This window comes from Cyprinus carpio, chromosome A18, assembly GCF_018340385.1.
Source record: "Cyprinus carpio isolate SPL01 chromosome A18, ASM1834038v1, whole genome shotgun sequence".
In the NCBI taxonomy this organism is placed as follows: domain Eukaryota; kingdom Metazoa; phylum Chordata; class Actinopteri; order Cypriniformes; family Cyprinidae; genus Cyprinus; species Cyprinus carpio.
Window position 1 is genome coordinate 3,825,407 of NC_056589.1, and position 15,181 is coordinate 3,840,587.

Sequence of the window (15,181 nt, forward strand, 5' to 3'; positions counted from 1 at the left end):
GTTCTCATGTTGTTGCCTCTTCAGGATGAATCGCTTGTTATTTTCCTCTTTGGATAAAAGTGCCTGCTAGCTGAATAATGTAAAGTAATTCAAATACTTCACTTGACTTTTTCTGTCCGATTTATTTTGCAGTGCAGAGAGAGGCTGGTCATGTTGTTTACTACTTAAGCTCCAGTTTTTTTAATTAGTACGGATAATTAAACCAACACCGAACCTCTTGCCCGTCAATATTTATGACTTTCAAAGCTTGTGTCTTCACCTCTCTGGCTTGATGTCAATTATAAATTCATGTAAACAATTTTTTCTCACAATTACAACAGGAAGGGGAGTTTAATATTTAATGCCAATTAGGAAGAGCAGAGCAGAGGTAATTAAAGCTGCTCTACATCGTCTCATATTTGGAGAAACTGGAATAATATGTTTGCAGAGCAAACTGAGGTCAGAGTTAATGACTAGAAACGCTTCCACATTAACTGCTAGACATATCGATGTAAACTACATCAAAGACAAATTTAGAAATGTTTATAATATTACTAAAAGAAATATATGCTAGTAACATTAATTAGAATGATGAATAATAAATTAATAAAATCCCATATTATTAGAATACAGAACTAATTACTGAGTGAAAATGCAATTATACTGCTGTATTCCCCTCTCTATTAAACTGGTCAATATTATTGTTCTCAAATATTAGTATGTAATATTTCAGCTCAGTTTTTTTTTTTCAATGTAAAGACATGTTGATCCATTCGGAATTCTCAAAATGAATTATATATATTAAAAATAATAATAATTTTAAAATGAATTATATATATTTTAATTTTTTTTTTAAATTTCCTGTATTTTTAGAGATGTGATTTTTGTTTTTTCAGAATATTTTAATAAAAAAAATGGTTCCCCCTTGAAAGCCCCATATTGATCTTATGCAAGTACCGTATTCATAAATATAAATTCATACTGAAAAATGTATTTATTTATTTGATTGTGTATATATTTATTTATGAGTTGAATTGAACTGAGTTGAGTTGAGTCTGTTTCACATTTTATGGGGGCTTGGGGATCAGTTGGGAGTATTTTTATTTTATATATTATATGTTTTGCTTGTGCTTGTTGTTGTGTGTTACAGTATAGTTATATTTTTAAGTATTTGTGCATTTCAGAATTGAGTTTTGGAGTGTTTGTTGCTAGCAGGTGTTTGGTCAGCGATGCTCTGCTGCCCTCTTGTGTCCTCTTGTGTATGGAGCCCAACTTTCATCCTGGATATTTTTCTGTGATTTGAAAAGTCTATGCTGTTTTACCTGGAGTGATGCAAGAGTATGAAAGAAGTTGATATTCTGCTTTTCCTCTGTTTAACTAGACTTTGATCAGATGACACGCATTGAGCCTATGATCAAAATGTTGTTTAACTGTGTTCTTTCCATCTGCATGCTGCTGTTTGAGTCACCGCAGTGGAAATGAGCAAGAAAACGGTTATGAATGAATGTTGAAGCTTTATTTATTTTTGTGAAAAGATATCTGTGCTATTAAAGGTAGTTGTAATTATTTAGTGACAATTCCCTTACGAAAAAGAAGTTTATTGAAGTATGCTATTAGTATACTTCTTTTAAACTAAAAATAGGAAAGTATACTTTGTCTACTTTTTATGTACTTCTCAGAAATATACTTAAAATGACATTTAAGTATACTTGTATATATATAGTATAGTATAGTCTAAATATATTTGCACTATAGCTACTTGTGCTCAATCAATGTTTTCATTGTTATATGGTAGGGAGCGCTATTACACACTTCACAGAATTTCCAAACACAAGTGAAGAAGAAACCGAAACAATAGACTCTGTTGTTGGTGGTGATCGACTCCAGCTATGTTTTGAAACTTCATTCTGAATCCAATTCATAGTCTTTTTTCAGCTTTTTGTTCAAAATGTTGTTTATTAATTTATTTATCTATGTTATTTATTTATGTAACTTACCCACATTAAAGTGTTTAAAAAAAGAAAGCATGAAGCTAGAATAAAATGTTTTTGTTTACAAGCGGATACTCTGTTCTTTCTTCGGATGTTTTGTACGTTCAGATATTCATATAACAAAATATATACAAATTAAAACCTAAATAGGGACACAGTAGTATACTTAAAGTATGATATAAAGTTCACTTAAAGAAAACTTGAGTATACTTGCAGTATAAAACTACTAAACTAGTGTTTACTGAGACTATACTTCAAAGTAAACAAAGTATTTAATTAGTAAACTATCAGTATACCTATAAGTTCACTTTCAGTATAATTGCAGTGCAAACTACAAACATAGAGGTAAACTAGTTGTGTACTGAAAGTTTGTTATACTTAAAGTATACTTAAAATATATACTTTTATATACTAGAAAGTGGACCAATTTAGTCCCAAAGAGTATTGAACTAGTACACTTAAAAGTATATTACTAGTACACTGATATTTGTATACTTACTTACTACATACTTAATAAAATAAACGTATAATTAATAAAATAAACTCGAAGTATACTTCTTTTTGGTAAGGAAACTAATGCATTAAAGGCATAGTTATGTCATCTTTTACTCGCATTGTTCTTTCTGCTGAACATGAAAGAAGAGATTTTCTGGTCCCCAATAATTCCCATTTAATTTTTTGGAAGTCAGCCCACGTTCTTCAAAATATTGTATTTTATGTTCAGCAGAACAACTTGCACACTGAATGTTAATAAATGCGCATGTATAATAAACAAATAAAGATGAATAATTCATGTTGTAAAGTTGTGTTGTCCATTGTTAGTTCACGTTTACTAATGCATTAAGAAATGTTAATGTTGAGTGATGACTGGTTCTCAGACTGAGGATGGCGCCCTCAGGTGGTTCACGAGAAAACCTGGAATAATTGGGTTTGAGCTCATTCTGTCTCTTTTGCAAAGGAGTTGAGCTGTATTATGTGAGGTGAGAAAGCAGAAACAGATTCATAGTGAATTCTTTTCCAGTGACACACTGTCATAAACGGCTGTTTTTCACTTACAGTTTATAGCCAGTTTGCTGATGTTCGATCACTCAAGGATTATTACTATTACAGCTCAAGAGCACAAAACTCATTCAGATACTCGTTTACAGATGTATTACATCTATTCCAAGCAATATTCGCAGTGTTCAGAATCACTTAGAGAGAGTTTTGGTCAGAAAAACTTTGAATTTTACCACCCGTTTCAATCAGATCAAGATGTCCTTTGTTTTTTGAGTCTGATTGATCAGTCATTGCTGGATTATTAAGTGTTCACGGTCCGTCCTCACTGCTGCCACTTCTGCTCTTCTATTTCTCTTTGCAGTGACCTAAATAATGTCCCAGTTTAAAATGAGCTCTGTCTCAGGTGAGGAGGTAGTGACATACAAACGAGTCTTCATCCTATTAAAAACACCAGCCTGTGTTAATTGTGTGAGTTTTCTTACATTGTTTTCCAGCATTGTGTTTAAAGAACCTCCTGAATGCTGGATCTCCTTCCATCTTTGAAGACTTTTGCATTGCATTAACCACTTTAGATTTTGCAACTGGCTCTGTTCCGAAGAAAACTGATATTTTCTAGCATTGTGTTTTTTGTAACTGGCTCTGTTCCGAAGAATTTTTTTTAACTGGCTCTGTTCCGAAGAAAACTGATATGAGAGAGTAAATCAACTCCCATCATTCAGGACACAGATATTTGATAAACTGAGATGTGGACCATTAATTAGTTACTGTTGAGGAATATATTGGTATTAAACCTCCGGCATCAGTCCACATTTATCTAAGAGTAACAGCATGTCCTGAGCAGGTCCAGCACACGAAGGCTCAGCGATGTGTGAGAGTTATTTGCGGCAGCCTCTTCAGAGAGTCACTAGGGGCCCGAACTGAATCATCTGTATGAGAGCGACTCTAGATTTCATTCCATTTAATAATATCTCACCTACTTCTCACACATTTCGGGTTTTCAGAGAACTTCACTTGCACAGACCTTTTCTGCGGAACATTATGAAAGGTTCTAACACTTTCTAGTCATTCGTCGGATCCTCTGTTGAAGAGATTTGAGTGATTTATTAGGATTCACTCTGATCACCGGTACGAATAAAGAGCATCTTCTCCTCTTCAGTGGCTTAAATCACACAGAGAGAAAGGAGCATTGAAGACTTTCAGGTATGAATGACTGTTTGTTTGTTTGTTTGTTTTTTTAAATGTTGCATTTAATGTAGTTTGTGTTCTGATTGCCACATCCAAATTTTCAGCAAAATATGTTTAAAGGGGTTCTCTTACATGCAATATATTACAATTGCATGTCATGTTTTTCCAATTAAGAAGGAAAAGACGCAAAGCAATGCATGAGGAGACCGATGCAATAACAAGAAAAAGCATTTGTGTAGCTTAGAATAGGAGCACAGATGATAATAGTAAGCATGTTTGGTGATTTAAGTTTTGTGGTGCTTAATAAGGTGTACATGAGATCAGTGGGGTGATGAAACATACAGAACATTAAGATGAAAATATCACGTACTCAAATGACCATTTACTAAACTGTGGAGCCTTAATTTCACAGAATTTGCATGATATAAATATTATGGCAATAGTTACAATTATTTCAGGCTACTCCCTTTCAATAATGAATTACATGAATCAGGTAAATTATTTTTTATTCACAATTTGTCAAGTCAAGTAGTCACTGGATATTATTCCTGTCAGTCATGTAAGGTTTCTGTTGTAAACAGTTGTCAGTTAGTGAATGTTTACAGCTATAATAAGCTACAGCTCACCTCAAACTCTGGCCCTGAATTACTGTCAGTTTCTGATTGGATTGGCATCTTCTTGATTTGATTGGCATTCTTCATATTCTGTGTGGTGGTCAGTTCACAGCAGTGACAGAAATACACCTTTCCATTAGGGGATATATTTTTCACCTAAATTAACTTCTGGGGCATTTTTACTTTTTAATGCCAGTTTATTTCTAACTTCTAATTTTTCAAATAAGTCAATATAAGGCTATTATCAGTCAAATGAAATCCAAATAAATAAAATCTGTGCACTGCAGAAGAGCCATAGCTGCATCTGAAGTAAGATTCAGGTATTTTTATACACTGTGTAATCCAGCTCAGTGGTGGCATGAATGCATTTACGCTACAGTTACTATTGCATAAATGATCCCACTAGATTCATGTTTAGTGTTGACATGAATTGATTTAAAAAATTTAAATGTTTTGCTGTGAGATTATTTGAAACTTTTTGTTGGCAAAAGAGCAAAGTGACAATATTGTGTCCAAACAGCAACTCTGTAAACATCTAGTTTAGTCAACTGTTGTATATAATAAATCAACAGCACATTTGCAATTGTGCCTATATTAAGGAAAAAAAACAGCACTCTTTCTCGTGTGTGTCCCTGTGTGCCAAAGACGCGGACTAGGAGAGATGCAGGTAATGTAAACTTCACTTTTATTAAGTAAACAAACTCATATCAACAGAGGTATTTCCGTGGAAGCAACTGAGGTGAATGTGGCAGAGAGTGTATGAAAACAGTCTTATCTGAGACACCTAGTTTCCAGTTCACTGTCCTTAGAGCACTGTGTCCAACAGAGACGTTTTTGTTTCTGGCGTAGGATAGAGGTCTAGGGAGCTGAGAGTTCACTATAGTTACAGATGAATCAATGGTAGAAGTTTGCAAACCCCAGGAAGCGCTGAAGATACTTGATGGTAGAAGGTTGTGGCCAATTCTTCACCGCTTCCACTTTGGTTCGATCCATTTGGATACCTTCCAGCATGATGTAGCCAAGGAACTGGATGGTAGGTTTTTGTAATACACATTTCTCCAATTTCAGGTAGAGGTGGTATTGGCGGAGCCGGCTGAGTACTTGTTTAACATGATTGAGATGGTCAGTGAGGTTAGAGGAGGAGTAAATGAGGATATCATCTATGTAGACTATAACAAATTTTTGGAGCATATCATGGAAGATTTCGTTCATGAAATTTTGAAAGATTGAAGGCGAGTTGGAGAGCCCGTACTGCATAACCTGATAGTCATAATGTCCTGATGGAGTAATGAATGTGGTCTTCCACTCAACTCCCTGACAGATGCGGATTAGGTTATACAGTAGGCACTGCAGAGATCTAGCTTCGAGAACAGGTGAGCTCCATGCAGTTCTTCGAGTGCCGCTGGTACCAAAAGGAAAGGGTTAAGCAAACTTTACCATCTGGGAGTTTAGATTGCGATAGTCAATGCAAGGTCGAAGCCCTCCATTTTTCTTGGCCACGAAGAAGAAACTAGAAGCTGCCAGAGAGGTAGATGGTCGAATGAACCCCTGTTGAAGTGCTTCCTGGATGTACTCATCCATGGCCTTGTGCTCTGGGATAGATAATGAGTATGTTTAAAAGTTTTTTAATTTTGGTTCATGCAGGAGGTCTATCGTACATTCCCCTGGCAGATGTTGTGGATGTTTTGTGGCAGCAGTCTTGCTGAAGACATCCTGAAATGCCCTGTACTCCTCTGGGAGGTTGATTTTTTTTTTTCTGTAGTTTCTGGGCTCTCAAAGGATGTCAATCCCAGGATGGCAGTTCTTGGCAAAGGAACAGGTAGTGATTGAAGGCAATTTTGGTTGTAGAAATTACTCCACTGTTTGATTCCCCCTGAGCTCCAGTTGATGATAGGTTGGTGTTTAGCCATCCAAGGGCGTCCCAGGATAATGTCGATGACAGAGTCCTCCAGCACCAGCAATGATAGGTTCACCTCATGCAGACAGCCAATGCGAAGGGTTAATTAAAAAGTTCGTGCCGTTACAGAGTTCTCAACAGCACCGGTGTGATTTTCCTTGAATTGTGGTGATCTGATAGCATGTGGGATTTCTTTGACATGGAATCTTGAAGGTAGGCATGAAGTGATGAAATTTCCAAAAGAACCAGAGACAAAGAGGGTTTTTACTGGGAAAGATTGATTGACAGATTAATACAGCATCATGATATCGAGGGTTATTAACTACAGAGTTGATTTGGATAGTACTCACCGCTGGACTTGGAGGACGGACTGGGCAGGTTTGGATGAGATGATCATTTCCTCCACAATACAAGAATAGCTTCTGTTGTATGCGATGTTGGCGTTCAGTGGTGGATAGATGGTACTGATCCGTTTGCATGGCTTCTGGTGTTGGAGAATCGTTGGAGGGTGAGATGTCAGAAGCATTTTCCTCGATGGAGACCATGAATGAAATGTTGTGAGACATGTTGGGCTTTAAGCATGAAACTCTCCAGTCCCACGGAGTCCTCATAAATCTCCATCTGCTGATGAAGTTTGGGGTTTAATCCACGTCGGTAAACTGAGAGGAGTGCAATCTTGTTCCAGCCGCTGGATGCCGCTAGTGTGCGGAAATTAATGGTTTATTCATGGACAGTCCGTTCAACTTGTCGCAGTCTGAAGAGTTCATGCACAGAGAGAGAGTAAACAAGTCTTGAAAATGGGTTATAAAAAAGTCAAGGGATCGAATTACCGGACTTTGAACTCCATAGAGATTTGGCCCATTGACGAGCTCTCCCTGACAGCAGAGAGATGAAGGATATCTTTGCGTGGTCTCTGGAGAACTGATGGGGAAGCATCTCGAAATACAATTGACACTGCAATATGAATCCATTACATTCTGACACCTCACCCAAATATACTGCTGGTTTGGCCATGGGACAGGCAGAGGCAGGTGAAGTGACTGATGGTTGTGAAGCGTCATGATGATTTTAGTAACTGGATCTGGATCATAAGGTCTCTTGGTTTACATAATGTTTCTCTTTTGGGCTGGACTTCTGTCACCGTGTGCCAAAGACAAGGACTAGGAGAAATGCAGGTAACGTAAACTTCACTTTAATTAAGTAAACACAAACTCATAACAATGGAGGTATCTCTGTGAAAGCAACTGAGGTGAATGTCAAGTCAAGTCACCTTTATTTATATAGCGCTTTAAACAAAAATGATTGCGTCAAAGCAACTGAACAACATTAATTAGGAAAACAGTGTGTCAATAATGCCAGAATGACAGTTAAAGCAGTTCATCATTGAATTCAGTGATGTCATCATGCAACTCAGTTTAAATAGTATCTGTGTAATAATTTGCAATCAAGTCAATGATATCGCTGTAAATGTAGTGTCCCCAACTAAGCAAGCCAGAGGCGACAGCGGCAAGGAACCAAAACTCCATCGGTGACAGAATGGAGAAAAAACCTTGGGAGAAACCAGGCTCAGTCGGGAGGCCAGTTCTCCTCTGACCAGACAAAACCAGCAGTTCAATTTCAGGCTGCAGCAAAGTCAGATTGTTCAAAAGAATCATCTGTTTCCTGTGGTCTTGTCCGGTGGTCGTCTGAGACAAGGTCTTTACAGGGGATCTGTCTCTGGGGCTCATCTAGTTGTCCTGGTCTCCGCTGTCTTTCAGGGCTGTAGAGGTCCTTTCTAGGTGCTGATCCATCATCTGGTCTGGCTACGTACTGGATCTGGGTGACTGCAGTGACCCTCTGACTTGGATACTGACTGGATCTGGTGGCTACGGTGACCTCGGAATAAGAGAGAAACAGACTAATATTAGCGTAGATGCCATTCTTCTAACGATGTAGCAAGTACATCGGGTGTTATGGGAAGTGTCTCCGGTTCCGGTTTACCTAATTAATGCAGCCTAAAAATCCTTTATGTGTAGTTTGGGTGTTTTTTTTTGTGTGTCGTTATGTGTGGTATAGGTTAAAGAGATTGGTCTTTAATCTAGGTTTAAGCTGCAAGACTGCCTTCCAAACAATGTTAGGTAGGTTATTGCAGAGTTTAGGCACCAAATAGGAAAAGGATCTGCCGCCCGCAGTTGATTTTGATATTCTAGGTATTATCAAATTGCCAGACTTTTGAGAGTGCATGAGAACATTCTTATCTGAGACAACTAGTTTCCAGTCCACTGTCCTTAGAGCACACAAAGATCTTGGTGATAGGCAGAGCACAGGTATGTTACAGTCTTTTAGCAACGCCGAAGAGAAGGCCATTGAAGGAGTAATCTTGACACCAGCCGATGAGCCAGAGTGGTGAGTGTGCTCTTATAGTGTGTGATAATGAGGTGCAGGTGCTAAGTACTCTGGTGATTGATGGCGTGGCTGCGTGACTGATTCTGTGGCTGTAGATGGTGTCTCTGTGACAGTGCAATATTGCTAAACTATATCATATGATATAATATCTTGAATACTGGGGGCATTTTATAATGCATTCATGTTTTTATTTGGTTTTTGCTTATTATAGACAATACATATCACACCGCCCTAATAAATACTTTATTAAAGCTAAATCATGTTAGTAAAGACCACATAAACATCAGCTTATTTCAAATATAATTTTTACTTTAGAATGATGTTTACAAAATGAATAATAATGCTTTGTCTGCTGTAATGTAATGTTTAAAAAAGTGCATAATATATGCATTTTGACAAAAAACTTTATGCTTTGTATTTACTTTTTGAATGGCATTTGCACACACACATTCACAACACACACACATTATATAGTGTACTGTATTTACAAGTTAACTTTGACAAAGATTACAGTAGGCAACGCTGTGTACAGGTATCATTGATGCATTAATCATTGGGGCAGCTGTGGCCTAATGGTTAGAGATTTGGACTTGTAACCTGAAGGTCGCCTTGAGCTGGCTGTTTTTCACTCTGTTTATTGAAGGGTGCTGTGTATATAGCATGCCCACTGCTCCGGGTGTGTGTTCACGGTGTGTTCACTTCTCACTGCTGTGTGTGTGCACTTGGATGGGTTAAATGCAGAGCACCAATTCCGAGTATGGGTTACCATATTTGGCAAATGTCACGGCTTTCACTTAACTAAAGTTGACAAATACAGCATCATTATGAAGTGTCACTGAAATAACATTGCTAGTAATATGTGGTTATGTACAGTGAGGTTCATAACAAGTTGAGGAGGAGCTTGTTTATCTAATCCTGTCTTTCTGGTTCAGTGATATATAATCAGTAGCTTAACCTACATCTCTCTCTGATGACATTTCTCTTTTCAGCCTGTTTATCATCCTGTAGTTCTGTAAACTGCTCACCTTGCAGGGGAATCTGGGCTCAATCTCAATCACTCTATGACTCTATGATCAGGTACAGCTGTGTTAAGACTGTAGAGTGTGGAGTGACAGCAGAGATGAATGGACTATATGAGAAAAGAGTGCAGCAGATCTCCAATTAGAAACTCTTTATTTGGAAGCGCTCCACTGTGTCACGTCCTACATTCTGCAACCTTTAACAGAAACTGCACGGGCTGTCAGATCTGCGTAACAAAACCAGGCCTGGCCAATCAAATCTAGCCCAGTGACCACGTAAACTAGCTCAAATACCAAAACGCAAAACATGTCACTGCCATTCCTAAAATATTGTAAACAGACCGTGTTTATGATTACTAATATACAGTGATTTAAAAAAAAAAAATTATGTATGTGTGTGTGTGTGATGCATAACAGTGAATATTAATAATTTTCAATGACAATCACTGTATTGTAATCACAAACAGTCAGTTTTTATACCTGAAATCATCTTCCCTTGAGATTGAAAGCTGCTGAACTAAACCTTCGATGGGGGTGATTTTGAAAATGAACTATTTACAGTTAACTAAAATAAGAAGATATTCTTAATACATTTTAATCGATGAAAAGCACTTCTGTAGAATACATTTGTTTTTAATTTACTGGCAACAAGTAGAAGTACTCAATTCACAAACGTTTTTTCTCTGTTTTGCTTTTCAGCTGAACTGAAGCTGAATATGCCACGGAGCCCGACGTCCAGCGAGGATGAAATGGCTCAGAGTTTTTCAGAATATTCTCAGGAATCCAGCTCAGAAAGTTCAAAAGAGGAGGCCATCTATGAGACGATCAGGACAGAACGGCCGGTCAGCCGCATGACGGACGTCCAGAGCCACTCGCTGGTCATTAGAGTGAACATCCCAGACCTGCAGCAAACCGTGAGTGTGTTCTTACTGCATAAATCCTCACTGACCTGTTGTTTGTTCTTAATTCATAAATGATTTTTTTTTTAGTTTTTGTAGTTTGTCATAGGTGATCAACTTTTAGTGTTGGAATTCAAACAGCTCAAAGATTCAAAACAGCTCAGTCATTCTGTGATTCGATCCTTTTTTTTTTTTGTGTGGGTATGGGAATGTGTTTTGGGATTCTGGGAGTTAAAATATTTTAAGTTAATTTTGGTTTTGTGAGTTATTTGTATTTTATTTTTTTGTCTGTGTGTTGTTTTTTTCTGATTATTTGAATCTATTCTTTTTTTTTGTGTTTGTTTGTTTTTAGTCTTAATGTTGTTTGCCAGTTTCCTCTTGTGTGTTTGACCAGTTGTGATAGAAGTATAACAAATAGTAAAAATGGGCTGCATTTTACAGTGATTATGTTTATGATTGACGTACAGTAGCGTATACTTGAACCGAACTGAACCCTCACTGATGTCCCTTTGCTCTTCTTCAACAGAAGTGTGTGAGGTTTAACCCCAGTGCCACGGTGTGGGTGGCTAAACAGCGTCTGCTGTGTACTCTGAGTCAGAATCTGAAGGATGTGTTGAACTATGGTCTCTTCCAACCGGCCAGCGACGACAGCAACGGTGCTTTCTTGGATGAAGAGCGTCTTGTCAGTGAATATCCACAGCTGGCCTGTGAGAGCACCCCGTCACTGGAGGTACAGGAACGGCCTTCCAATCATCAGTGTCTAATGCAAACCATAGCAGAGTAATACAATACAGTAAGGTCAAGTAGCAAAACTCAGGACATCAGGACTTTACTCTGAGATTTGTGAATATTAGATACCCTGAAATTACTACAGTGAAAACCTGAGAAGCTCTTTTGTTCCTGTATGCTACAGTTTCGCTACAAAACCAGACTGTACGATCATCCTGGTGCGGATGAGAAGCAGATTGCCAGACTTCACACAAAGGTGAGAGCAAATAAGTCCTTTCTTGTTTGTTTGTTTTGTGTTAAAATATAACAAATCATTTTGAATTATTCTCCTTTTTTTATTCAAAAAGACTGAAGAGTTTTGGGGTAGAGAGAGAGAAGCCAAGTCTAGTACACAGTCTAGTGCTGTCTGCTTGCATGAAATGTGTGAAAGTGAACATCTCTTGGCAGTCTGTGAGGATTATTTCAGCATCCTGATTATCTGATAAAAATAGTACGTACTGATGTCCAATTTACATAAAATAATCAAAAACACTAATTCAAGTAACACACGGTTATGTATCTAATTGTAAACAGATGTGTTATAATGCATGACAGTATGATCTCCCAGTGGCTGCTGCTGTGTTTTAGCAAGTATTTATGTTTCTAACTTTTTTAAGCATTCAGTATAATGGCTTCTGACTGAAGGATTTTGACATCTATCTTACTTTTCTTTATTTTCTATCTCCAGGCCAACTTGAGGAGGTTCATAGATTACATCCGACATCATCAGCTGGAGAAGCTCTCCAAAATGCTTGACCGAGGCCTGGACCCCAATTACCATGACATGGACACCGGAGGTACCAGTGATTTAAAGAGTGATATAAACTTCTGTTGTTTATGTACAATAAGCAGAATAATTGCAACACAAAGGGAAAAAGTGGAGATAAGGCGAGAAAGCATGAAACTCATGAATCCCAGTCAAGTCTGAAGCAAGATGTGACCCACAGCAGCGTGTTATAACCACGACATCTCAGATAGTCTGATGCCAGATTAAATTAAAGAGTAAATAAAAGAGTGATCATTTCAAAAGTGTGCATCAAATATACTGAACACGGAAGCTCAATGTGTGTGTGAGGTGCTAGAACAGACCTCGCTGGTTCTCACGCATCACACATTTGAGTGTCTTCTTTTCCTTTCATGGTGGTTGGTAAACACACCGACGGTCCGTACTGCATCCCTAGGGACATCCACAGTTTCAGCAGATCGGCGGAGGTCAGCCGCTTATTACACCAGAGAAGAACAGCGAGAGTGAAGGTGCTGGAAACTGACTTCAGGACCAGACTTGTGAAGTGGTGTTCAGTCTTCCTCAGTCACATTTTTTTCCATGATTTCACATGATTTTTTTCCATAATTAAGTCTGGAAATCAAATTGATTATTTTCACTTAAAAACTGTCATATATAGCTGTTATTCTCCAGGTCGGGTATCACTGTTGGCAAACTCTGTTGGTGTTGTGTGTTTTGAAAATGTGACCATGAATGAGCTTTCAAAGCTATGAATCATTTCAGTGAATAAAGGCTTATAAGCTATGGTATGAAAATGGAATCATTTGGTAAAATGTAGTTTAACGGAAGATGCAAATAGCAGTTTTACCTACTGTAGCTCCTGTGTGTGTGCTATAGAGACGCCACTCACCTTCGCGGCCCAGCTGGAGAATACGGTGGAGTTTATTAAAGCACTGAGGAACGGAGGAGCTCATCTGGACTTCAGGGCCAAAGACGGCATGACTGCGATCCACAAAGCAGCTTGCTCTAAAAACCAAGCCACGCTCAAGGTACATAACTGAACTGAGATATTATTCGATTAAAATTACCAGACTAATATTGCATTTATTATTAGGTTTTAGTTCTATCAGCTTCTGTTGTATCTATTTTAGCTGGCATTTTCCAAAAATAGGGCACTTGATAGTGTCACATTTTTTCAGCAAATGATCAGGAAAAGCAGGTACTTACCCTTCAGAAAACCAACTAAACAGACAAGCTATATTTAATACCGTTTATTTAATGTATGTGGTTTGCATGTTTTGCAACCCTGTTACCAAAACCTGGACATGTATGATACTGGACTCAGACTCCAAGTTCTGCTGATGGTGGCACCAGATCCGGGTTTCTTGGTGGTTTGGTGCCGGATGCAAAAAGTGGTTTGACTGAAGGCTCTCCATGAGGAAAGGGATTTCTTTAAGTGCATTGCAAGTATTTTTTGACTCTTTTCATGTCACCCATCATCCATCATGGGACACTAATGGTACAATAATGGGACACCAAAAGGTGCCCTATTTAGGGAAAGTGCCAGCAACTTAGTCCTGAACTGGAACTGCAAAGTGGCAACAAGTGAGACAGAAGAATGATAAATGTACTTTAGTTGTGTTACAATGGTGTTTCTCTTGAATGATCGTGCTCTCAGACACTGCTGGAGCTCGGGGCTTCTCCTAACTATAAAGACAGTCGTGGTTTGACAGCGCTGTATCACACGGCCGTGCTGGGCGGAGACACAGACTGCTGCGAGCTCCTGCTGAATGAGAACGCCTCCGTCTGCTGCCAGGACGAGAACGGCTGGCATGAGATCCACCAGGTCAGCTTCATCCAATGCTTTATTAAAGATGCTGAGGTCCCAGGAGTATCAAGGCTTTGAGTTATAATGCATCATCACTATGCTTAAAAACTGAAAATTTAATAGTTTCCTCAATTACATCACAACTAAAGGGAATATTCTGGATTAAATAGAGCTCAGTCTAAAGATTCAAAGTTCTGTGGATGGCATCTGTGCGCTGTGATTGATCAATAGAACATAGAATGTGTTTACAAGCAGAAATGTGAAGTTTGGATGTATTCTGTTTTTCTTTTTATGTGGCTCTACTTTTGTAGGATGAAGGATTCTAGAGGTCTTATTTCTATGGATGTTCGCTGTAGGTTCTAACAGTCCGGCCGTGACCCATCCCTTACATTAAACAGAAACACAAACACCTTAAAAGCAGAAAAAAATCATGATCCAAACCACTGGCACTGTTCATATTAGACTGTTCACACAAGCAGGGCACGGCGCCCTCTGGTGAGCAGAACATGTGCACTCAAAGTGTGACACTGTTAATTATCATTTGTCTGATGCAAAATCAGCTTTGAAGTTTTTGTTTACTAAAAGTCTGTCTCTCTTTCTGTGTATTCTGCATCTTTGAATGATGTGTGTGGGTTCCTTCTTAACTTTGGGGATGAATTTGTTGCCAGGTTTGAGCTAAATCTAACAAAACCCTCACCTGGGCTCATCCATAGTTTGTTGTGAGTAAGCAGTTTTCTGTCAGGGTAATTGTGTGTGTGTTTTCTCACAGGCTTGTCGACACGGTCACGTCCAGCACCTCGAGCACTTGTTGTTTTACGGGGCAGATATGAGCGCTCAGAACGCCTCGGGAAACACAGCGCTGCACATCTGTGCTCTCTACAACCAGGTGTGTG

At 38.4% G+C, this 15,181-nt stretch overlaps 1 protein-coding gene across 1 annotated transcript in view; it reads left to right on the forward strand.

Annotated features, from left to right (window-relative positions):
- Positions 1-3,873: 3,873 nt before the first annotated feature.
- The window catches only part of shank2a (SH3 and multiple ankyrin repeat domains 2a), a 36,383-nt gene continuing 25,075 nt past the window's right edge, over positions 3,874-15,181 (forward strand). Inside the window, exons 1-8 of the mRNA XM_042774801.1 lie at positions 3,874-4,169; positions 10,769-10,983; positions 11,495-11,698; positions 11,882-11,953; positions 12,425-12,533; positions 13,358-13,509; positions 14,139-14,306; positions 15,058-15,174. Of these exons, the coding sequence (XP_042630735.1) occupies positions 10,786-10,983; positions 11,495-11,698; positions 11,882-11,953; positions 12,425-12,533; positions 13,358-13,509; positions 14,139-14,306; positions 15,058-15,174 (1,020 nt within the window). The 5' untranslated portion in view covers positions 3,874-4,169; positions 10,769-10,785. The remainder of the gene's footprint in view (positions 4,170-10,768; positions 10,984-11,494; positions 11,699-11,881; positions 11,954-12,424; positions 12,534-13,357; positions 13,510-14,138; positions 14,307-15,057; positions 15,175-15,181) is intronic.